The sequence below is a fragment of the Aulonocara stuartgranti genome (assembly GCF_965226115.1).
Source record: "Aulonocara stuartgranti genome assembly, chromosome: 7".
Taxonomy (NCBI): Eukaryota; Metazoa; Chordata; class Actinopteri; order Cichliformes; family Cichlidae; genus Aulonocara; species Aulonocara stuartgranti.
The window spans coordinates 7,907,365-7,933,592 of record NC_138945.1 but is presented as its reverse complement, the minus strand read 5'-3'; the positions used below and the strand labels follow the sequence as shown (position 1 = coordinate 7,933,592).

General features: G+C 39.8%; 1 protein-coding gene across 3 annotated transcripts; it reads left to right on the top strand.

Annotated features, from left to right (window-relative positions):
• The first annotated feature begins 310 nt into the window (after positions 1-310).
• On the top strand, positions 311-25,743 carry prrc1 (proline-rich coiled-coil 1). 3 transcript variants are annotated; one of them, XM_082539596.1, is made up of 9 exons: positions 311-886; positions 17,274-17,406; positions 18,906-19,289; positions 20,818-20,963; positions 21,179-21,281; positions 21,372-21,535; positions 22,113-22,216; positions 22,588-22,690; positions 24,193-25,743. In XM_082539596.1, the coding sequence occupies exons 2-9, from the start codon at positions 17,313-17,315 to the stop codon at positions 24,406-24,408; spliced, it is 1,314 nt and encodes a 437-aa protein (XP_082395722.1). In that variant the 5' UTR covers positions 311-886; positions 17,274-17,312; the 3' UTR covers positions 24,409-25,743. The 3 variants fall into 3 exon arrangements, with proteins under 3 accessions (XP_082395722.1, XP_082395721.1, XP_082395723.1); XM_082539595.1 differs by lacking the exon at positions 311-886 and adding an exon at positions 14,903-15,007; XM_082539597.1 differs by lacking the exon at positions 311-886 and adding an exon at positions 15,065-15,148.
• Positions 25,744-26,228: the final 485 nt, after the last annotated feature.

The following is a 26,228-nucleotide window of genomic DNA, read 5'->3' as shown; positions in this document are numbered from 1 at the left end:
ATCTTTAATCAGGATTTGTGAACTTCCATCTAAAATCATACCGCCAATAACCAGGATAACTGTTATTTAAATAACTAAAGCTACTGTGCAGTACAAAAGGAAAATATGCTCAAGACAAATGTATTTAGCCTGAAACTGTTCAAGACAGAAGCCCCGAATCGCATTTTATTTTGAAGGGCAAACTTAAATATTTCCTGTTTTACTGCCTACTAAAATCAACATGACCGCGTGTTTGTGGAAGTGAAATCATGTGACAGTTGTTGTGGAGATGAGTGGGAGGGCATGCTGAGCCTCACCCCTTATTTAAAAAGATAATAGAACGACTGTATTCTGGAAGTAAATAGTGAGAAGCGGCTGGTACATTCTGTCTGCAATGATATAGCACAGCTGAAAGTAGTAGGGAAGTAAGGAAACCAAAGACAATGAGTTATTTTGACCTTCCGCTGCAAATAGCCTCATGTGTCTAAACTCCACAATATTGAACAAAACATCAGTTATTTGGTATATTAAGTAAGACCACTTTTAAAAGATATCACTAAATTTAACTACTGTAATCGTCTCCGCGAGAGGTGGATAAAAGAGGCTATGTTAACAGCAGTGTTGGGACTAACCCGTTATTAAGTAACGCGTTACAGTAATTACGTTATTATTGTGGTAACGAGCACGGTAACTAGTTATTATGCCAAAACCGGGAACGCGTTACTCGTTACTGGGATTTAAATAGGCTCGTTATTCGTTACTTCGTGTGGCGGCATCGCGGAGCTTCCACAGATTCAGTAACATTAGCAAGTGGTGGAGGCCAGCAGGTGGATGAAGGAAAAGGGAGGCAGGAGCAGAGACCCGAAGCAGCCGCTGGTCCGAGAGTGTCAGGTGAACTGAACTTCAGGTAAGAAGTTATAACCTGCAGTCCATCTGGGTCAGATATGAACCAAGTTTAGTTGGAGTTTATTTTCGTTATGCTGACTTTTTCGTACTTCGTGCTAGCTAGCATGACGGAGTTTCTATACAGCTGGGTGGTGCTATGTTACTGATGTTGAACTTTATTTTGTTCATAAGGTTAATTATTAGAGATGCCAACCGTCCCATAAAAAACAGAATCGTCTCGTATTCAGAGAAAATATCATGTATTTCGTATTTAGGTGAAAAGGAACAGTTTGTCCTGGACTTCAGCTACAATGAAAAAGACACAAAGCTGCAGTTATTCTGTGTTTACGCTGCACAGCTGCCTCTTCTTCTCTCATCCTCTCACCCTCTCTCTCTCCTGATTCTACTTCAATCATGAAACTGATCAATGATCAGCTGATCGGCTTTTCTCTCTTGTTTGTTTATCGCCCACTTTGCGCCAGAAAGAGGAAACCAGCGGATGTCGCGCTAAACAACAGCTGCACTTTTAAGCTTGATCAGCTGTTGTTAGAATTTATTTAATATTAATTTCTACTATCAGCTGATGTTTGCTGGAGCCACAGCTGTAAACCTGCTGGTCATGATATGGTTTGGTTATCTGGTGAGAGGGAAACATGAAGATGAAACCAGGAGATGTCCTTACTGGATCATCAGAGCTGTGATGGAGAAACAGGTTTACCTTTTAGGTGACATGAATGAGTTGAAGGGAAGTTATGAACTGTTTCTGAGAGACAAATAACACCAGGATCCTTTTCTAAGTAGCTGACAGCTGGTAACTGTGCAGGGGCGGGTCTAGCAAAGTGTTGCCAGGGGGCCAGGTAGGGCATTAACAGGGAAAGTGGGGCACAAAGAAATACTTTCTTATTCTCATTTAAAATGTCTCACTTGTAAAAAAATAATTATCTGAGTCTTGCAACAAACAATTGATAAATTGATACATATATATACCATCAGAACAGTGTACATCACTGTCACAACAGTGTTTATTTTTATTCAAAGGCTTTATGATTTTTCCTATAATGGCGGCCGGTCTCTAGTCAAAATGCCCGGGACGATTTTTCTGTCCCAGTCCAGCCCTGTAAGCAGCTCATCTGCAGTCTGGTGTTACCTACATCTTCCTATTCAGAAGGCAGAATTTCCGAGTTCTGAGTACAATCGAAAGCACCTCGACTGCAGTTTTTGTGTTGGATGTAAAAAGCAGGCTAGGATAGAATCAGGCGTGGGATTTCTCTCGTGGAAATGTGCACATTATTTTTTCCTTTCTATTGGTAGGTGGCACAGTGCACTTGTGGCAAGTAAGCAAGCTAGAAGACTGCAAAGTTATGGAAGAAACACATTAACAAGAGAATTCTGAGTAAAACCAAAGTTACTTTCCCTAGTAACTAGTTACTCTGAAAGTAACGAGTAACTTGAAGTAACTGAGTTACTTTTGATAGAAGTAACTAGTAATGTAACTAAGTTACTAATTTAAAGTAACTTACCCAACACTGGTTAACAGCCTCTCTGATCTATTACTGCACAGCTCAATAGGGAAATTGAGTAGAAAGCCACACTAATGGCCAAATTATCTGTTCAAACTGTAAGAAGACAGAGCTCAGTATTAAGGTAAGCGGCTTAAGCAAAGTTTGCCACTCTGTTTATTTAAAATAACCAGAAATAATTATATGATAGGGTGTTTTTTTCCGTTTTTGTGTGTGCTGCTCCTTCTTGATGATTGCACTGTCCTTGTTAGGTTCACCTCTATTATTAACTGATAATTTCCATATGTTTTTTTGAATTAATCTACATCTTTCATTCCTTTGTGACTTGTCATGTGTCCTGTGTATTCCTAGAATTCAATTCTCTACCATTTCTTTTCTGGAATTTCTCCTTCTGCTGGTTTCAATCTGTATTATTTGGACCCTTTTGTTATACAGTACTTTGCAAAAGTCTCCGAATTTCTTTAAATTGTGCTAGTAACTAGTAGTGGTGTGATGTGCTGTGTTGAGAAATCCAGGAAGTCTTTTATGTAACGTACAACAAGGATTGCTTCCTTTATAAAAGCGCCCCCAAGCCAGTAGAAGCAAGACAGAATACACTTGTCTGGATAATAGGGAGATAGGTGGAGAAGTGAATTTTCAAAGAGTAAAGATAGTGAAAGTAAATAAGTTTAAATGCCTGAGGTCAGCCATCCAAAACAACACACATTGTACAAGAGAGTAAAGGCATTTTGGAGTGGGTGGAGATTACTGTCAGGGGTAATATGGAAAAGTGGTAGTAACAAAACACAGGAGGCACAGCAGGAGGTAGAAGGGTAGAGGATGTTAAGATTTTCATTGGTACTGAACAAGGATGGATGTGATTAGAAATCAGTATATAACAGGAATAGTAAATATATTGGAGAAAGGATGTTGAATATGAAGCTGCAGACAGGAGGAAAAGAGGAAGACCTCAGAGTAGGTTCGTGGATGTAGTGAAGCAGTACATGCAGATTGTTGGTAAGCTGGCACCACTGATGTGACACCGAATTTCTTCAGGAACTATAACCAGAGGGTGACTCTGGAGGCCAAGGCCACTCAGGTCAAGAGTGGTGTTAGTTTATGGTTACTATGCAGAAATTATCTTCTGTTTAACTTTTGCTATGGTAAAAATATTTACTGTTGTTTGATAGAGCTCTGGGTTTTCCCCAGGAGGCAACCTCTTTAAAGGTTCACCAGCAGTCACATTAAATTAAAATTTCTGTAGCTTAGAAGAATACGAATGAAACAGAGACCAGAGACCTACTTATACAGCCCGAGAGTCACCTTATTTGGGCCCTATCACTATTTAAATGTTTATAATAATAAGAGAGGGGCTAATAATATATTTAGAGAATATTTGTTCATAGTAGTCAAAAACTAACTTTTGATAGTGGATATATTTAAATGTGGAAACATATCATTATCTACAGCCTTATTCTATACATATACATAAAAACATAGATATAGTCCATACATTACTACAAACATACATACATTTAGTGGTCGCCAAGCTTTATCAAAATCGTTGGTTTTTGGACACTGGTTACTTTATAAATCTTTTTTAGTCTAGTCCTTGTGCAGAAGAAAGTTTTTTGTTTGTTTATTGAGTCACTTAACAATGAGCTATGAAACATTCAAAAATGACACCTAACAACAGGTTTTATAAACAGACGGAGGTCAGTAGAGAGACAACAGGGAGTGTCTACAGCCATCAACAAAAACAGTGGAAGATCTGTCATGGATTGGAGGTCCATTTGTTGTTATGTTGGAAACTGAAGCAGTGTCGTTGTAATAATCAATGGAGATATCGAAAGGCAGCCAACATTCAAATGAGAGCTTTACAAATCCTTCGGAAGCCTGGAGAACTACTTCCTGAAGACTACAACTACAAGAAGAAGAATTACAAGAAAGCTATAGTTCAGGCTGTGTTGGAGAAAAAAGGTGGTAATGCCAATGACTGATTTTCAAAATCTGTTTTAACCATGCAAATTAAAGTGTATTAGATGGATTAACCTGATGGATATGGCTGGGCATGTAAGGCAGATCTGCAAATGGGCGACAGGACTGAGCGCGACAAACAAAGTGGCCGCATGATCCCTTTATTAGAAAATTAGGAGACTACTACCCCCCCCCCCCCCCCCCCCCCAAAAAAAAAAAAAAGGCTGCTTAGACTAGTATACAAATTGTCATGGGCCTCGGTGTGCGGCTGGAATTTTCTATCAGAGTCCTGAGCCTACCTGGAATCCACTCCTGGCCAGTTCCTCTCACCTGGAGCTGAACCCATGTTGGTAGCTGGTTTTCATATTTCAAGCTCTCTTTGTGATTTTCCTTGCTGACCATAATTTTTTTGTGCTACAGTTCCTGGATTCACCTTGTCTCAACCCTCTGGCTTACGCTCCTCTCTCAGACTCAGGATACCAAACCACCATTTTGGAAATCACACTGAGCCTCACCTGCCTGCTGTCCTGCCACCACACTCCATCAGGAACCTCCAGATCCCCGAGCCACGTTACCCAGGTCACGCCACTTCACGCCACATCAAGTTCTGTGTTTCGTTGTGTTTTGTCCTTGCCTCTTAGTCTAACCAATAAATATATTGTAAAACCACCTGCTGTCTCTGTTCTGGGTTTCTGCACCTGAGTCCAGTTTTGGTACTGACCACTCTGTCCTGTGACACAAATTCCCTAAATTTAAGGTTTTCCTACTTAATTTTCAGTTTTTGTTCAGTTTCTTGCTTTTTTAACTGACAGTTTCTCTTGAGAGTACGTGCTCTAACAATTGCCCCAAAAGTTCACTCTTGCTTATCTTTACTAAGATAACAAGAGTGAAATGCACTACAAAACAGCATTAACCTATATTAACCTCTCCAGGCTTCTGAAGGATATCTAAAGATCTCGTTTGAATGTTGTCTGCCTTTCAATGTCTCCATTCGTTATAGTCATAAAATTCTACCTTGTAATTAACTTGGGCATCATCTGGGAAGTTTATGTACTGTCTTCTCAATACACAAATGGCCTTGAACACTCTGTGAAAGACTTTACACGCTGTTGGGTCACTAACTCCACATAAATCCCCAGTTTCTTGGTGAAAGGTGCCATCACCAGTGTGTGAATGTGTGTGTGAATGGGTGAATGACTGAATGTAGTGTAAAGCGCTTTGGGGTCCTATGGGCTAGAAAAGCGCTATACAAATGCAGGCCATTTACATGCCGAAAAAAATAAGGTTATGAGCACCTGCAGACTTATTGGAACAGGCAGTCCTCTTTGGTTAACAGATGAAAGACTGGGTTCCAAAAGGGAAATGATCCCCCCAGCATTTACTTTATGCATTCAAAAACAGTCTCAAACTGATGTTTTGTAGTGGGTCACTTCTGTCAGCAAGAATTTGTCTAGCAGGTGGTATTCAGTGACCATCACTGAGATACTCCAAGTAATCCATGTGTCCTCTTCAGCAAACAGCACTAATGTAAAGTTAGACCTGCCTGCTGGGAGCTTTTATTTAAACCTCAATTTATGCCTGTATTAGCTCTAATCCTCCTTCAGGAAACAAGTTTGTTAGTTAGGAAAAGGCTTAGTCTAGTACTGTTTTATACTTTGACTGAGGAAACAGAGTTCTGTTAGTCTGCATTTAACGGTTGTTTAAATCTAGGACTAACTTTAATCTCTGTCTGGGAAACTCTCCCTTATTGATTAAATTTATACCCGATTATGTTCTGATCAGTATGAATTATGGTTCTGTGTCTACTACAACATTTAGAATCAGAGAGACTTTATTAATCCCAGAGGGAAATTGAGTTGTCATAGCAGCAAATATACAACAAACATCAAGCACTCATATAAAGTGAGTGTAAAAACAGAGATTTTGATAGATAAATATTAAGATAAATAGATAAACAGATATAGGTATAAATATACATATAAATTTAAGTATGTGCGCAAATAAATGTCGTGGTGTATAAAAGTGACAGGGTGCATTGATGTGTGATTAATTCTGTTCCACATGTGTGAACCTGACCCAAGTGGATGAATTAAAGAGTGTGATAGCAGATTCTTCATATCATGTGTTTGTGTACACACTTGTATTTACATATCGGAAAATATCGGGCATTAAAGAAATAATATTATATTTTAAATATGCCAAAGCACGGTGATCAAGTCAGTTATCTCCTTAGCTGAAATTTGATTTTGAAGTGGTTTACAGAGTCACATGTGGATTTGCTAATATGTTGGTCAGTCTCTTCAGTCATGCACCAAATGTGTAACTGAAACTCACCCTGCCTTTCTACACAACTTATTTCATTCTGATTGGATCTTGTGTCAAGAGCGGGGTCTGCAGCAGTTTGAGTTTATTTTGTAGTTTTGATTCCTTTTGTTATATTGAAATATGTTAAGTTCATGTGGTATTATTGAAGTTTAGTCTAGTTGTGTTATCACCTATGTCTCTGTGTTTGTGAGGCTTTTCCTGTCTTGTGTGTCAGTCTAACATATGTTTCTTGTCTGTTTCATGTTGTCAAGCTTGTGCTATCATGTCTACCGATTTTTCCATTTTTATTCTGATTTTCCTGTGGCATCATGTTCATTTGTGTCAGCTGTGTCTCCCCAGGTGTTTCCACTTCCCTCATTACCCTCTTGCGTATTTAACCAAACAAGGAAGAAGAAAATGATCAGAGATGTAGTCTATCAGAATAAAAACTAACAAAAATGAACAACTGTCAACAACTGGAGCTTTTATTCTTTCAAGGGAGTGAAAACATCAAATACAAGGTTTCATGCAAGTTCCTCGAACGGTGAACATTCCATAACATATTATTTCCATCATTTCCCTCCTGTTTATGCAATCATGCTTTAAAATAAAGCATGACACAACACACATTATAGATAAAAGTATATATGCATATACAGTCATTTAATCAAGGCTAAGTTGTGTCTCTTCTGATTTTCAATGTGCTCGTCCTAAGTGCTTTACACTTCAGCTACTGCCTTTATGCCTTCATAATCTCTGTTCTCCAGCTCATGATAATACTGGTCCATGTGTGGATTTGGTGATAGGTACGTCTTCGCCACAGCAGTCTCTATCAGCCTTTGGGCCTATTTTTATTATGTTTTATCAATCCCACCCTCCTTTGTCTTAAAACTGTCACACAATGACACATTTCCTTCTATTGGCTTCTCAAAAAACAGTGATGAGTCTTTGGGCCGGTCCCCTCAGACACGGGATGCAACAGCACCTGCAACTGCTACAGAGACTAACACAGAACAGATTAGAGTGCTCCATCTCGTCTAATGGATTGTCTGCCCCCTGAGTTTTCAGCTCCTCTGTTAGTGTAGTTAATCCCACCAATGCTCTTGTCATAGATCCATCAGGAGTAGTATTGCTAGGTATGACAGTTCAACAGCTAGATCTGAACATTTTACTTACTCTATTAGCATATCTAATGCCATTCTGTTTTGCCATGTTATCAGAGAGGTTGCTTGCAGCTGTTCTGAAAACCCCTCTACTGTGATTCAAGGATCTTTGTTGATTATAATGAGGTAATTTATCCAATCAACATTTTTATTAATAGTCACTGTAAAAGGCATAACAAGATAAGCTATGGCACATGTACCTTTCCACTCCGCAGGTAGTTTAGCGCGCAGCTTCTTATTCCCACACAGCCACCAAATATCTGCTCTGCCAGTGGCATAGTTTAAAAACCAGCATCCCTTATAGAAATTGGCGTCAGAGGTTATGTTTATGGCAGTGTTGCACCACTCTAGCTTACCCAAGTTCCTACCTTCACCGGCCCTTGTGAAGGAAGTCTAGTTTCCAGACTACATGAGTGCATCAGGAGGGACTTGTGGTTTAACTGCAGGAAATAAATAGTGGTGAGTGTGACAAGCAGTGTCATTAGGCAGTGAGGAGTTTGGGAACAGCTGCAGAACATACTTTAGGCTTTTTGGGTTGTTATTTCTATTAAGTCTAAATGGCACATTGCCGAGGTGTGGTCTTGCTGGAACACAGGGCACACAGGCTGAAACCACAGATTGCTGGGCTGTCTAGAACATCCAATCTTGCTATACATTCTTATCAGAGTAACCAGTTTCTATTTCTAATACTTTCTCTGGATCTTGTTTTTATTTTGTTTTACCTGCCTCAGAGTTTTCTGTAGTGTGGTTAGTGGTTAGTTAGTAGTCATGTTTTGGTTAGTGTCAGTAATCTGTGTATTTGTTTCTGAAGCTTCAGGGGCGAGATCAATACTGTTGCTACAGAAAAGAAACCGTTAGTTAAGTCTATCACTGAAAAGCATTCAGATTCTCCAGCACACAGGACAGTATTGTTTAGTGGTTGGAGGCCCTACACTGGCTGCCATCTGTGTGATGGGGGTGCTTTCTTTACAGGAAACAAAGGTGTATTGCACAGGGAATCTGGACACTCTCTTTTTAACCCTGCCTTCCTTAAACCTTCAACTATTGGTTTTATACCTTCTCTTATAAGCTTCTTTTTTTAGTGGGTACTGTCTTTGGTGAGGCCAATAAAATGCTTTGGGGTATGGCTTGAATGATTATTTTTACTGGTTCATTTGTATGGCCTAGGGTCCATTCAAATCAGATTGATTCAAATATACAGAAAGCAGCATTCAGGAAACCAAAAACCAAAAACTGGGTCATGTAAAAGCCAACGGTGAGGTAAATATGATGATTTGGTGAATTTGAGTAAATTAAATGAAGTCTGACGCGTGTCTTTCTCCCCAAGTTGTATGACTTAGTCTCAGTGTGTTTTTCTCATACTTCCTGTTTTATTCTGATAGTCACTTGTCCTGTGTGCATCATGTTCAGATTTGCTTCCCTGTCTCAATTAGATCATGTATATATAATGTCTGCATTTCCTCCTGCTCCTCATCGTTATTTTTCTCTAGCTGCGTGTTCCACCTGTTTGTATATCTGGGGCCCTGCCAGTGAAGTTACAGTGGTCCCTCGCTATAACGCGATTCATCTTTCACGGCCTTTGAGCAATTTTACATGCTTTTTGTGTGTGTGTTGTTTTTTTTTACAGTGCATTATATTCTGTGTCGTGATTGGCTGTAGACCATTGTCAATCAATCTCGTGCTACGGTCCTGTACAGTACAGAATGCGTAAAGCTTGTCAACTTTACATAAATCTTTGATCGCTAGCAGTGTGACTCTGAAGGGCTGTACTGTATGTTTGTAAGTTTTCTCCCCAACAAACACAACAATGTTGATGAAACGTTTTTCACAGTCAAAGGCATCTGTGGGTGCCTTTGGTTTCATTCTGTAATACTGGACTTATTTTTCTACCAAGGTTTGAACTTTGAGAGTTTGAGAGAGTCATGCCTGTCTGAGACAAGTGTATAAAGTGTGTAAAGTTGGCTACTTTGCAGATTTAACCTATCGCGGGTTATTTTTTAGAACGTAACTACCACGATAAACGAGCGACCACTGTATTCATATTTACCAGCAAAATAAAGCTGTTTTGAGCTCAGTCCTGTCTCTGAGTCTCCATATTGGGTCCGCAACTCTGCCTGCCATACACAGCATAACCTAACAGGTGATTTAACTTCCCATATTTCTGTCCGTCACTATGCTTTGAAGTCAGGGAAGGAAAAGACAAATTCATTTTCATTAACATCAAGTAATCCACTGATTTGATTTGATTTGATTTGGTATTTGCCTATAAATGGTTTGTTCTAAAAGAAACTGCTAATAGCTCAGGGCCAGAATCAGGATCATTTTATGATTAGTTTGCCAAAATATAATAAAATTTTCTTTTTTTATGCTGGTAACTATGTCCTATAGGAATAAAACTGCTTGCCACAATTTCACATTTCTGAATAAAAATGGCAAACAAAGCATTTACCTTAATTGTCTTCTGCCAGTATAATTTCACTCAACATGTATCTCTTTGAATGAAGCATATTTAACAGGGTAGATTTTACTTGCCTGTTTAATGAAGTGCTGCTGTTCAGCAGCTTTATGACTCCCTTCATATGTCGTGTCCACTGTAGTGTCCACTGGTATACTTCAAGGTGGTTCTAGATCCCAAGCTGTTTGCTGAGTAGAGCCAAACCATATCTAGCTCAACCTCATGCACTAGCTCAGTTTCCTTCTGTGGTGGCAGATTTCTTTTCTCATGCATTAATCACATATTTTAATCATATCACTTTAGAATAGCAAGAGCACTCCTGTCACTTAGTTGTATGCATGTGCACTACAAGTGGGCCTTATGCTCCACACACACAGTGAGGCCATTGTAATGGGAGACATAAAACAGATAGTGAGACGCCTTCTACTTATCAGGGATTTAAATCCTTAGGTGATGGCTAAGCAGAAAACAAGGTCATAATTCTCTCTCTGAGGGAGAAGGTTTTAAGGATAGGACTGAAGATATAGACATGTTGTTTGTTTGAGAGTGTTCTGGAAAGGTATAAAAGAGTCCAGGGCGGTGTCCATCCTCATAAAAATGTTTGGCGTTTGATCTGAACGATTTCTCCACATTGCAATGTGTTAAAAGTAAAAAATAAAGTATACATTATTATTATTATTATTATTATTATTATTATTATTATTATTATTATTATTATTATTATTATTATTATTATTACATTAATACATTACTTGTCAGTTGCAGGTTATTGTTAAAATTTCCACAACACTTCCTCGCCAGAAAGGTGTAGTTCCATGTCTCAAGAGCTAATTTCAGCAGCCAAGGATTGGATCACCAGGGCTACTACCTTTGACTGCCGCCTGACTCACAATTTTGTAAACCAGTTTTACACTGTGTGTATGTCATTAATGCTTTTTATAACAAGATGTTTCTGCTAGGGATAAATATAAATAAACACAAATAATTAACTGAATCGTCAGAAACCTTGAAAGCTTTTTAGAGTGACTAGAGATTTGAGACTTTGAGATTCATCATGTGAAGCTACCTGCTGTGGTGACTCCTTGTGTGTAAGGGGTCAACCAAAAGTAACTTTTTCACTGTGACAGCACAATGATGTATTAGTTAGCACTTCACAGCAAGAAGGTTCTGAATTCAAAAAGTCTTTTTATGTAGACTTGGTTGCATGTTTTCCTTGTGCCTGTATGAATTATTTCCAGGTACTCTGACTTCCTCCTAGGAGCCGAAGGACACACATACTTGAATGTTTCACTCTTTGTCAGGAGTGCCATGCTGGTGACTTGTCCACACGGTGACTGCTATGATAGGCTCCAGCTCACTGACTGAAAGTGCAGATGTTTTGTTATAATGTAGATGACATTTTGTAAGGTATAGAAATTAGGGATGTCCGAGCTTAGTAGATTTGCCAAATAATCATTGCTATTGGCACCAGATGTACTAATACTAATCTAATTGTTTTACATTTTAATTGATACCCAATGTTTTTTTAAATAATTTTGTCCTAACCAGATGGAGCATGGCTGGTGAAAAAACAACTTAAATTCGTTAATCTTGGCCTGATCTTTTTATTGACATTGTTATTGCTAGTTCTTTTAAAGGCTAAAAAAATTTAGCTTTCTCTAAAAGTTGCATGGACTTTCCCTTAGCAACAGGGTGAAGAGTTCAGTCACTCAGGACGGACTCTGAGTAGAGTCAAAAGGAGCCAGTACAGGCAGACACCTCCAGGTTTGGCAAGGTGTCCCAACCAATCATGTCCTATTGTAGTGTAAAGCGCTTTGGGGTCCTTAGGGACTAAGTAAAGCGTTATACAAATACAGGCCATTTACCGTTGGCAGGAGGCCCTGGCACAGACCTGGGACTCACTGGAGAGAATATATCTAGCCTTCATGTTTCCCCAGATAATCTGAAGGAGGTGGCGAGGGCGGTCTGGGCTTCCCTGCTTAGGCTGCTGCCCCAACAACCCGAGTTCTGGTAAGCAGAAGAAAATGGATGGATGATTAATCATTTTGTAATATTAGATTTTGATCTTTTATTGAAGTGGATGTCATGAATTTTCAACCAGCGTGCATCGTTAATATTGCACAGCGCAACACATCACACTTTTCAGTCGCAGTTTATTTGTTTTTCGGATGTTTATTTCAGGCATTTTTCTTTCACTGTAACACGTAATGTTAATGTTGTTAATGCATGATGCGAAGTGCCGTACAGTTAAATGGCATGATCCATTATTGAAGAATCCGATTAATGGTTTAAAATGCCTTTGTTTAGTGAGCTTTTGACATTAAATGGTTTTTAAATTTAGCTTGTCGGTTAGTCAAATTTATTTTAAAGAAATAAAAGCATGAATAATCATGAAGATGTCCAAAAATCTTTTGTATATATTTAGCTTGCATATTCTAGCATGCTAAAAAAAAAAAAAAAGCAAAAGAAGGCCAAGGGAAAAGAAAAATGTAATTATTGCCTCAACAACAGCATTAGTCCTCAAGTCTTTAACAATTAAAATGTGTTTATTTTTCAGCTTGTACAGTTTTGTAGTTTATGATTAACAGCAGTAGAAGGACACTATATATCACAGAGATCGTCTAAATTATTGGTATATATGTCTTCTTTCACCTATCATAGTGATGTGCAAACGGGTGTAAAACTGCATCACCACAAACATGTGTTTGCTCACTCAGTTGATGATCAGACAGCCAAGACGTGGTTTGTGACACATCATACACAAGAAAAAGTACATTAAAACACAGAATATGATGATGAGTTTATCATGAGGCGAGCTGAAGGAGAAGTACAGCCTGCTGCTAGGGCAAGACAAACATCAATCGCAGAGTCCTTTGGTGTTGCAGGCAGATACTGTTGCAGAATTTTGGAAAGCGACTTATGTCTAGACTTAGGTTTTTGTGTCTATGTTTAAAAGACGAGAATTCACCACATCCTTAGAATTACAGAATCCCATTTGTTCACATTTTAGCGCACCTAAAGTGGATTATATAGACTATCCTGTATCTTTAAACATATATAGCATACTTACAGTAAAACAGCAACAGCAAGGGGTTATATAACAAATAATAAAATGACAACGCCACTTAGGGGAATTTCACCCCCAAGAACTATAAAGTCTTCTTAAAAACCAGAAAAGGTCGCACAGGTTTAGGGATGCACAACTGAGGCAGATTGGGTCCAATATTGATATGTCTTTAATTAAGCTTATAAAAATAAAAAAAGAATAAGACAATAGAAGTTGACTGTGGTATAGCTTATTCTATAACAGTGTCCTGGATTACATAAAACCATACACTGAACTGGACTTAGGAAGGCCTGAGAATTGCTGGGAATATGTAGTGGCCACCAGCTGCGTAACGACACCAGGTATCCGTACGGCTCGTGGCCCGCACACCTTGACAGTGCCTACAGGGTCCTCTGGCACTTGGTCAGCAGACTGGTGACACTGATGCAGGGCCTCCAAAACTGGCCCTGGTGCCTGGGACACGGAAGGTGAATTAAACAAAGACCCACCATATGCCCCAAACAGCTCTTGATAAGAGCGGTCACATTCATCCCTAAAATGCCAAGAACAGAGGGCATGGCAGCAGGAGTGTCTCTCAGTACAAGGATCCAACAAGAGGACATTTCCTTTCCACACAGGAGTACACTGAGCTCTAAATAACCAATAAAACGAATGGAGAGCCCATTAGCAGCCCAAAGCTGCAACCAATGGCATGAATGAAGGCATTCTTGTCCCCAAGGTGCAAAATGTGTCAAAAAGAAACTCTCTGTGATGGTGGAAACCATAGACCCAGTATCCACCAAGCACGGGACAGTCACCCCATTTATCAAACCATCAATCTCAACAGACAGCAACTTAGGGACTTGGTAGGGACTGCACTACCAAGTCCAATATTGATATGTCTAACCCTAACCCTTTTATAAATTTATAAAAATAAAAAAAGAATAAAACAATAAAAGCTAAGTGTGGTATAGCCTATTCTATAACAATGTCCTGGATTACATAAAACCATACATTGATCTGGACTTAGGAAGTGTGGAAAATAACCCACCACCAAAGGTTCCACGGCTACTGGTGTGTCCTCGCTTCACTGTAATAAAAACACAACACAACACGTTAAAAGTCAAAGAAAAACTCTAAAAGAGCACCAAGTTCGTTGCGCACAGTCAGGAGACAGTGTACATTTTAATAAAACAAGAAACCAGTCACACGCACAACCCTTTAAAACAAAATACAGAATACACAGACTGAATAGCTTGCACCACACGAGTAAATAGTGGCCTGTACTCCGGCTACAGAGACAACTAAAATGTTTCTCAGCTTTGTTATAATTTTCAATTCAGTCACATTTTAAATGCAGGTATTACATTTTCAGGGTTTTTTTTATTCCTTGTATGATCACTCTTCATAAGTAAGAAGTCTGATGGCTTGTATACATTATTATGGTATAGTTTGAAATACACTACTTGTGATTTAAATTTTCCAAACACACAGTTTCACACAGCCGATTCCAGCCTGAATTTTACTTGGAATCAGATCGGAAAGGGAAATCAGTAGCCTCTCACATCACTAGTTTCGTAAGCCACGTAAGACGGCGGCAGGCGTCACGCTGGAGCAGACGTGGCAAAGCACCACGTCATCACTGTGGGTCGGCGCTTTATTATTATTTATGGGTGTATTGTGTTAGTACCGCCAGCAGGTGAGTAGTTAAGTTACTTGTTCTGTAGAGATTATCATAATAGTGGCACGTGTCATGCTGAGTCTTTTTTAGAGAATTAGATAAAGATGTGTATGGTACTTTGTCCGTTTTGCTGTTTTTCTTTGGGGTTGTGAGGCACGTGTAAGTTGTGAACAGTCTTAAAAAACGCTACACTGCATTCATTTGGATCTCCTGTCGTTCTGTGGCGTGGCAGACACGGAACAAACCTTGTGTGTCCGCGTCAGACGATATAGATCCGCTTTGTTTCAGAGCACAGCGCTTGCCTCTTCGTGTGCGAAACTTAAGGTTTAACCCTGGGTTTTTGTACTACGAAGGTGGTTCATGTCTTACTGGGGTAAATCGCTGTAGTAGGTTGTGCTGCAAAGCCTGACCTGCAGCAGTCTAGATTCCAGATTAGAAAGGACCATGCGTGAATTCATGGTCTGCTGATCAATCAGAAAATATGATCACGCTTCCTGGAAGACCTCTGTGGAGACCGTAAGAGGGTCTTCTGTTTGTTTCTGTTGGGATCAAACAATTTTATTACTATATGCTCCTAAAACAGCGCATCTGATAACCTGCTCCCAGCATGTTATCTTCTGAGTTTTGGATTAAAATGCGTTGCAATACAGATTATTTTCTCTGGGAATATGTTTTACATGCGCAGCTTAATGCCCAAGTTTAACAGGGAATCTATGTGGGAACCTATGACGTCACTGTAAACTCCTGACGTACCATGTAACCTGAGGTGCACCTCCCGAGAATGTAATTACACAGTGGGTCAGTGCAGACTGCAGCTGTTATGATTGGTTTGTTCAACGCGCTTGAATCCTTATTTGCATTTCTGGCTACTTTTTCACCACAGTTGTTTTTTTGTTGTTTTTATTTAACAATAAGAGAAAATCACTGCCTCAGAATGATCCATCTAAGGACTCACAAATCTACAAAACCAGTCAAAACTTTGGACACACCTTCTCATTTAATATTTTTTAAACTTTATTTTCATGACTATTTGCATTGTAGATTCTCACTGAAGGCACCAAAAAATAAATGGACACATATGGAATTATGTAGTAAACGAAAACTTGTTTTAGGCTCTTCAAAATAGCCTCCCTTTGCTTTGATTACTGCTTTGCACACGCTTGGCGTTCTCTCGATGAGCTTCGTGAGGTCGTCACCTGAAATGGTTTTCCAACAGTCTCGAAGGAGTTCAGAGATACTGAGCACTTGTTGGCCCTTTTGGCTTCACTCTGCGGTCCATCTCATCCCAGACCATCTCAATTTGGAATGGTTGTAATTAGGTTTAGGTCAGGTGATTGTGGAGGCCAGGCCATCTGATGCAGCACTCCATCACTCTCCTTCTTGATCAACTAGCCCTTACACAGGCTGGAGGTGTGTTTGGGGTCATTGTCATGTTGGAAAAATAAATGATCAACTAAATCCATTGGGATGGCGTTTTGCTGCAGTATGCATACTGACATAGGAGGGTGCAGCCATGCTGATTCTGTGTGCACTACACACAGGCATAAATGTGGGCAACAACACTTTTGTTTTCATAGGCTCCTCGAATCCTCAAAGGTTCTCTGCAGAAGTCTAAATCAGGCACAAGTCTACCTTACTTAAGCCAATAAATGAGGCTCAAACTGTGCGATGCATTGTCACAGGAAGGTGCATGTATCAATTTGTTGATTTAGAAAACCGAGGATACCTGTTCAATCAATAAAAAGAAGTTCACAATAATCTGCACTGGACGGCAGGCAGGCCAGTTCAGCACCCTTACTCTTTTAATACAAAGACATGCTCTTGTAATAGATGCAGTGTGTGATTCAGCATTGTCTTGCTTAAATATGCAAGGCCTCGACATCATCTGAATGGGAGCATATGTTTCTTTAAAATCTGTATATACCTTTTAGTATTGATGGAGCTGGTCTACCTGCAAACAACCATGGCATCACCAGTGCAATACTTTAGTTTATATCCACTAACTTAAAGCTGAAAGTCAGTACTAAAATATTGATTGTTTGATAGACAAAAAACATTGGTAGTGTGCAAAAAAAAAAAAAATAGAAAATTGTGTCTGTGTTCATATACTTATAGATTTAACTTGAGAAATTTCTAAATTTCTTCCTTGGTGTGAAAAAAGGTTTAATAAACATTATTGTCAGTCAAACTTTATGTGCTATAGTTCCCAGAGTGTACATGCAGGAAATGAACAATCGACCGACAAGTTGAACACAATATAATTCATCACAACATCTTATTGCAGCAATTCTGGGCTGAAGTTAAAATAAATACTACAGAGAATATGATGGAAGAAAGTGGGATTGAGACTACACCTCCTGCCAGCCCCACCCCTCTGACTGTGGGTGGCCCAGTCGGAAGCCTGCCCACCACTGCTGGTAAGACATTTGATGTGCAAATCAACATTCCCTTTGCTTGTAGCTTAGCTGAGTCGAGATTTTAAATGTCATTTGCTACAGTTCACATTGTTGATACAAATTCAAGATTGGTAATACGTGTAAATAAATTTTAATTGTGTTGATGTGGACATTATGGATACAACATCTATCAATTTTCTACCACTTATCCAGAGCTGGGTTGCAGGGAAGTAACAATAACAGAGAAGCTCAGCCATGTGGCTCCGCTTAGAAATTCTGTTCATAACAGAATCAATGACAAAGTGCATCCCTGATGAAGTCCAACATCCTCTGGAAACAAGTCCAACTTGTTGCTGGCAATGCTAATTAAGCACTCGCTGTGGTTGTACAGGGACTGAATGGCTTGTAATATTAAAACTGGAAAATTAATATTCAATTAAGACACTCACTTGCAACAGTATTGATACCGATTGTGCTGTCTTTGCCTTCTTCAGCTGGTAAGGCAAGGCAAGGCAAGTTTATTTGTATAGCACAATTCAACAACAAGGTGATTCAAAGTGCTTTACAGAGACATTAGAAACAAGAACAAATAAAAAGCATGATTTAAAATTGATTAAAACAAGCAAATAAACTAACTAACTAATTAACAAACAAACAAACAAACAAACAAACAAACAAACAACAGTATATAAAATCAAAACAGATAAAATCAGAACAGTAGATAAAATCAGTAGTTAAATGTAAGTTTTGAAATTTAAGCTTAAAGTGTGGATTTGGTGCTTTATTCAAATGCAGCTGAGAACAGGTGAGTCTTCAACCTGGATTTAAATAAACTGAGTGTTTCAGCTGATCTGAGGCTTTCTGGGAGTTTGTTCCAGATATAAGGAGCATAAAAGCTGAATGCAGCTTCTCCGTGTCTGGTTCTGACTCTGGGAACTGATAAAAGACCGGATCCAGATGACCTGAGGGATCTGGATGGTTCATACTGGGTCAGGAGGTCATTGATGTATTTTGGTCCTAAACCATTCAGAGCTTTATAGGCCAGCATCAGAACTTTAAAGTCTATCCTCTGACGGACAGGCAGCCAGTGTAAAGACCTCAGAGCTGGACTGATGTGGCACACAACATGACAGCCAAACATGGCTCCTCCTTTCCTCAAAAGCTATAGTAGTTAACATTCATAACTCTAAATAGCAGTTTAGGAGTAAGAAGAGTAAGAAGTAAAACTCTCATTTCAGCAATATCAAAGTATTACACAGTTATCATAAATATTTACCTGTGCGGTGTGAATGTTAATATTAGCAATTTTACTTCTAGCAGTTACCTAATAGCGAGATGTTGCAAGGTAACCCGAGCAGAGAGTCTAGAGAACTAATTCAAGCAAATAAAGAGTGAAATCAGACGGGTTTCAGGCCTAAAGAGCAGAGCTGAGGATATAAAGACCTGCAGAGTGAGAAAATGGCAAGCAGATGAGTAGAGGGAAAGCTCTCTCTGATTGGATGTTTCTCTTTGTTTTTCAGGTCTGTCCACTTCGCTCCCTCTCCCAGGAACAATCAGTTCCCCCTCAGTCTCGACTTCTCTCCCCAGTGTCCCACCACTTCCTGCCTTCAGCAGCCCTCTGGCTGCACCGCTTTCCCTTTCTTCCCAATTTCCCCCCGCCTCAACACTGGCCTCACCTTTCACCAGCAGCTCTCCCGTCCCTCCTGCTGCCTCCTTCTCTTTGCCTCCTCAGGCCTCTTCCATCAGACCTCCTTCTACTGCTTCCAGCATGTTGCCCCCTCCTGTAGGTCCACCTGTATCGAGCTTCTCCGTGGGTGCAGGATATGACATCACACGGGGTCATGCTGGTCGAACCCCACAGACACCGCTGATGCCAACATTTTCCAGTCCTGCTTCTATACCAGGTCAGAGTGAAAAATGTGAAGCTCGGGTGAAATTTTCGAATCTGATAAACACATTTATGCTCTTTTAAAAACTGGAACCAAATCAGTTTGACACCCAGAATACCCACATACTAGCCAACACTAAATATTACTATCAAATTAGATACTCATTTGCAACAGTATTGATACCAACAGAGGCATCTTTGCCTTCTCCAGTTGAAAAACACCTTCACGTTATACCTGAACAGGCAAGCACACCTCGCTTGACTAGCTGTCATTCACAACACTGAACAACCCTTTTGAAAGCAATTTTGGAAGGTCCGTGAAACTCCAGTTTCTACACCACTGGCACTTAACGTTTAGTTAAGTTATCATTAAGGATGCGGCTCGTGGTTATGGCTAATAACAAATCAAAAACATCAATGTGGGAGCAATGCTATCAGAACTGCCCATCTATATTATTATAATGGACCTAAGAACTGTTGTTTCTTATGAAGTCCCAGTAAAGTCAGCGGTCGAGTAGCAAGCCCCAAGTATGACTGGAGGTGCATTGAGTGTGAGAGAAGCTGACCTGAGAGAGAGGATCATGGTGAAGCTGGAAACCTGAACCCTTCATGGCCGATTACCAAGACAAATGTGAAGTACCCTCTGAAAGTCTGCTAGACGATGTGAATGCAGCATTATGGACAATCCATTACTGGGATGATTAGGAAACTAACCAGCCGATCTACATTATGACAGTAGTGATCACAGAGATGTTTGGCCACCAGATGAACAGCCACAAGGAGCAGTGCCCTCCATGGAGAAGGAGACTGGAGGCCAAGATCAAGGCAGTGTGGAAGGAAGTCAGCCAACTATTGGAGCTGCAGAAAGGTGCAATGAGGAAAGGGGTACCCAAGAAGTACAGCAAACTGTCCATACCTGAGGCCTGGGAAACTGCCATGCAAGGACTCACAGCCCTGGCCACATGCTTGAAGAGGTGTTCCAGAGAGATATGAGGCAGAAGAATAAACCAGAAGTTCTCCACAGAACCATCCAAGATGTACTCTAGGTGGCAGGTGACCAATATGAGACGGCACAGAGGCACTAATCATGGCAGCACAGGAACAAGCTTTAAGTACAAGATAGACGCCCGATAGTGTGGTACCACACCTGGGAAGACCTCATGTGCAGGTTTAGGGCCCCTGAGACACATAACAACAGGGTGTTGAAAGCTGAAATGAATGTCCCTTAACTTAGAAGTAAGACATAAGGGTAATAAATCATATTTTTTACAGTAGTCCTCAAACTCACAGCAGATTTCCAGAGCAGAGAAAGATCTAGCGTTGTTAGCTGAATTCCAAGACGACTGTGTAGTTAAAGTCTGTCAGACTACAGAATCAGAGACTGGAGAAGCAACTGCATGGGCTACCGCAGCAGCAACCTCACAATCTAGCCAATAGGGAAGCGCAAAACAGAACAGCAGCAGATGCTCAGAGGACATTCTGTAAACAATTGATTTATTTAAAAAAAAAAGTACAACTTGTTAAAAAATGTTCCATATTTTCAGGTGTGGTGTCCAACCCCATGCTTCAGCAGTCAGTCATTAGAGGAGGATTAGATACTGGATCTTCAATCACGTTCCCGGAGGAACAGGAGGATCCCAGAGTGTCTGGAGACACCAACAGTGGTGGAGGCATCTGGGGCTTTTTTAAGGTAGAATACAAATGTGTGAAAGGGGACTTTTGAAGCTTGATGTTCCCTATAGCTTTTTTGCGATATGGTTGGACATATTTTTCAAACATAAAAAGTCTTTACAATGATGAAGTTCTTCTTTAATTAAAGTTAATAGGAACAGTTGGTTAAGTGTGGTGTGTGTGTGTATATATATTTTTGGGTAGTCTTATTCTGTGTGTATTGTGTCCCCTCAGGGAGTAGCAGGAAACGCTGTAGTAAAGACAGTCTTAGACAAAACCAAACACTCTGTGGAGTCCATGATCACTACTCTTGATCCTGGCATGGCCCCATACATCAGTAAGTTACCCTGTTTTACCCAATTTAAAAAAAAAATGTACAAAACATTCAAATGTTCTTAATAAATGTTTCTGTGTTGTTCATCCTCAGAGTCTGGTGGGGACATTGACATCGTTGTGACTTCAGATAAGGAGATGAATGTGGGGGCAGTTAGAGATGCTTTCCAGGAGGTTTTTGGGCTGGCCATGGTCACCGGAGAGTCTGGTCAGTCAAACATTGCTCCACAGCCTGTGGGCTATGCCGCCGGTGTCAAGGTCAGTGGACTTCGCTTTTACGTTACTTCATTTCTTTCTCGTTCAACTTTTTTCAAGCATCAAATGTTTGTTTTCCTTGAATAGGTTTTATAGCTTATTTATTTATAAATGACATGGCTTTTAAGACCATCACGTGTGAAGATAAAAATGTATATAAATCATGCAGTGCTAGATTTGTTAAGAGGAAATATTTTGAGAACTGAGTCTTAATATTGTGGGAAAAACGAAACACAAAATAGGTTGCTTCTGAAAAATTGTGTGTAACCTTTTAATCATAATAACTGGATTGCATAGAGAGTTCCACATTTTATGAGTCAAGGCTCATTTTAGTTAATATCTCTACGCACAGTAAAAGAGAAAAATGTTAATTATGATGATGTATTAGTTTATTAAAATATCAGTCTGGTCATTTTTAAGTTTACTTATTTTTTTCTTAGTTCAAAATAAAATGCTGAAATATCCCAGTTACATAAGTATTACTAGTGTCTGAGTTTGTTTCAGTTTAGTTCTTGACAGCACTGATGTTTGCAGCTTCAGTCATACATGTGTGTGTCTGTCTGTCCCTGCGTGTCTGCAGGGGGCTCAGGAGCGCATTGACAGTCTGCGTCGAGCTGGTGTGATCCACGAGAGACAGCCAGTGGTCTCTTTAGAAAACTTCATTGCTGAACTTTTTCCTGACAAGTAAGAAGGTTTTGACTGACTTCTGAAAAGAAAGCACACACATTCTTAGAGGCCTAGCGGACTTTCTATCTCACAAACAGTGCACAGTACTGCTGTAAACAGCTTGGAGCATCCCATAAAAAACAAAAAAATGTGTGGATGCTGGGCTACAACAATTTTCATCTACAACAGGACAGAAATGCTTTTTGACATTTCTATTCACCTTTCATCTTCCATTATTTACTTTATAATTAGTCATGTGTTGAATAAAATGCAAGCCAAATATTCACATGTTTGATGCAGTTTGATGTTTTTTTGTGGCAACAAACAAAAGCGTTAACATTTAGTTAAAAGCTCTAAAAACAACAACAAAACCTTCTTTTTGTTTCCAGGTGGTTTGACATCGGATGTTTGATCCTCGAGGACCCTGGTCAGAACATTCACATCGAGCTCTTCACTCAGGCGACCCCTGTAGCATTAGAGCACGTCCAGCAGGTATCATTTGGTTTACAAAGGAAGAGCTTTTCTGGTTGAAGTTTAAATATTTAAAAAAAATGTTCAGGAAAAAGAAACTTTTACAATTTATAAAACCAAACAGAAGTAAAACTGTGCGGGTGAGGGTGGCGTGGAGTTTTTTGGCTGTGTATACTGTATGTATGGTTGCTCCTGGGGCCTTGTATCTGTACGTGGAAAAAATGGTGGTCATGGGGAATGTTGAAATGAAGCCCTGCCTGCTTAAAAAGGCCTGTTACCTTCTGTAGTCAAGCTAAACCAACACTGCTTGAGTAAGTATTGTAGGTTTCCCTTAGTTTTTGATTTGTTATACAGTGGTCCGTCGTTATATCGCGGTTCAGTTTTCACGGCCCCGCTGTTTTTTTGTTTTGTTTTGTTTGTTTTTTTGTTTTGTCACAGTGCGTTGTGTTCTGCGTCCTGATCAACTGTAGACCATTTTCAATCAATTACATCGTGCCGTGTCTCCTGTACAGTACAGTTGCGTCCAGCTTGTCAAATTTACATAAATCTTCGCTAGCAGAAGACAACAAACACAAAAGGATTATAAGGAGCATTAAGTGAAACCAAAATGTCCGATAAGTCAAACTTTACTGAACTCATTCTTCTTGCTTCCTCTACTTCCGTACCATTGATTCATTAATGTTGAATTCTCTCGCAGCTGCTCTGTGCCCATGTTCTGGACCTGAAAACAGGGTTTGATCTTTGGTTTCATTCGATAATGCTGGACTTATTTTCGAAGATTTGAAGTTTGAGAGTGTTTAAACAAGAGAGAAACGTGTGAAAATGTCGATCCCCTTTCTGAGAAATGTGTATAAAGTGTGTAGTGAGGGGTTTTACAGCCTTAAACCATCTATAATAATTGTAAAAAATAAAGTTCGCTACTTTGCGGATTTCACCTATCTCGGGTTATTTTTTGAACGTAACACCCGCGATAAACGAGGGAACACTGTACACTCTACTGACAAAAGTATTGGCTTGCCTGGTTTTACACTCAAACAAATTTGAGTAGCATCCCATTGTTTATCCACAGACTTGAATATGTTGTCCGCCCAACCTTTACAGCTGTAATTCTTCTGGGAAGGCTTTCCACAAGGCAGGTAATGTGTTAGTGGGAAGGTCATGAAACTGGCAAACATATCTTGGGATGCTAGAACTAAACCCAACTCCTGAGCAAATAAGAGGGACCCATTGACAAATGTTTTTAAAAGCAATCTTCACGCCTAAGTGTTTGATTTTTATACACCTTAAAGTGATTGGAATCCCTGAATTTAATGATTTGGAAGGGTGAGCAAATACTTTTGGCAATATCCTGTCATGCTGGTAGAAGATAAAGTTTCCCACCTTTTTCAGGCTCTACAGTTTTCTCTTGACTTTTTGTCTTTGAACAAAAAATGTCAGGTTGTACCGTAGAATTATTTTATTCAAAATCTCCCATGTAGAAACCTGCTACAACTCACAGTGTTTTTGTAACCTTCCCCATATAGGCTCAGTCCATGACCCCTCCTGACTACAGCCTGCGCTGGTCAGGTCTGAGTGTTACCGTGGGTGAGGTCCTGGAGCAAAGCCTTCCCAACATCAACAGAACAGACTGGCACCAGGCCATGACAGGCCTAACCCAACGCCAGATGATCCACAGTGCTTCCAAAGCTCTGGCTGGTATCTACAAACAGCAGTTGCTTCCCAGGACTACGTCAGGCTGAGTGCGTCAAGTTTCTGTGACATACTGAGAGGAGGTGGACAGTAAACTAGCTGATGGGACATGAAGGTTCCACGTACCTCCCTCCATCCGTCTGTCCTGCACAACAAAGCCAACTGCACATTTCGTTAAAGATGTTTGTGCCCACAGACGTTTTGCTGGCATTCTCGTGTATTTTAATGGGTTTTACTGAAAATTTAGATTCCATTTTGTTACGATCAAGCTATAATGCATTATGATCCTCTCCATCCTTTTTAAAATGTTTATCAGTATAAGCACATATTAAGGCAAAGTTTAGTGTTTTATTTAGGCATTCTTATTGTTTGTCCCATTTGTACTTTTCTGTACCCTAAGTCCAGTTTAGAAGGAGTAATGCAGCAACTACCTGATGTGATTAGGCTGAGTGCAACATCAAGAAGCCCTACAATATAGGAAAAAATCTTTTTTAGGGGGGAGAATTTTCTACCATGCCCTAGGGCCAGTATTACCAGCTACTCCCTATACAATGTACTAACTGCATGCCAACATTGCAGTTATCAAACATTAATTGTTATGATTTACTTTTATTTGTTGATACAATGCTCAATTAATACAAAAATAAATATATGTGACCATTTAACCCAAACAAAAAAAAGAGCCATGTCATTACAACATATCTATACATAAAAATCTTAATTTCACATATTGTTACCTTGATAAGTGTGACCTAAATTAACTTTGTAGCAAACAGCCGACATCTTCCTGATGCTACTGACCTCCATCAGCAGGATAGTACATCCTTCAGCATCACAAAAACTGCTAATGGATGGCTCAAGGACTGTAGCATGGAGTGTTGAGATTGGCCCAAGCCTTCCCTGATATAAATCCAGTGGAGGGCCACGAGTCATATTTGCAGATTCATTGGATAGCCACCCAATTAGTGAAGTATTTTGATTTCTTGTCCTACATAAAGACCATGACTGACGTGAATGCTAATACAAATTTATACATAAAGTGTTTCTGTCCCATGCAGCTAAACCATAACAATGATTTACTTAATTTATTTCTTAGGGCTTCAAGTGGTAAGAAACTGTCAGAAACACTAGATCTAACTTTCTGTCAGTTACAGTTGGGTGTAAAGAATATTCTTATGCATATCTTGTGCTGTGCCTTTTTACATAAATCACTTTTTAATGCTGATTTGGATGCCCCCCTCCTTAACCAAAGGATATATCACTGCTATATAATACTGTGCAGAATTCTTAAGGAACATTGGAGTTTCCTGAGAAGTCCAGCATAACATTCAACTCCAAAAACATTTTTTCTGTTCATTACTGGAAATAAATGACTATCAACAGTCTGGAAGTGTGTTTGGGGTTATTCTCCTGTTGAAAAATAAATGATATCCAACTAAATGCAAACTGGATGGGATGGCGCTGCAGGATGCTGTGGTAGCCGTGCTGATTCAGTGTGTCTTCAATTTTGAATAAATCCCCAACAGCGTCACCAGCAGACCACATTATCACACGTCCTCCACGTGTTTCACGATGGGAACCATGCATGTAGAGACAGTCTATTCACCTTTTCTGCATCACACAAAGACAAGGCAGGTGGAACCGAAGATCTCAAATTTGGAGATAGTTAAAATATCAATACTACAGTCTAAATATCAGGAGAGCAAATCAATATGCTTTCAGATGTGTGGCTACATGTTGTTGGAACTCTGTGTGGCATTTATCTGGGCTCTAATCTGAGGTGCTGTCAACTTGCTATTTCTGAGGCTGGTGACGCAGATTAACTTATTCTCAGCAGCAAAGGTGACTCTTGGCTTTGTTTCCTGGGGCG

Excerpts from the sequence above, each read along its gene's own strand:
- prrc1 (XM_082539596.1), top strand. The coding sequence starts at position 17,313 with ATGATGGAAGAAAGTGGGATTGAGACTACACCTCCTGCCAGCCCCACC. Across the intron at positions 21,282-21,371 it reads TGGCATGGCCCCATACATCA|AGTCTGGTGGGGACATTGAC; the intron begins GTAAGTTACCCT and ends GTTCATCCTCAG. Across the intron at positions 22,217-22,587 it reads GCTGAACTTTTTCCTGACAA|GTGGTTTGACATCGGATGTT; the intron begins GTAAGAAGGTTT and ends TTTTGTTTCCAG.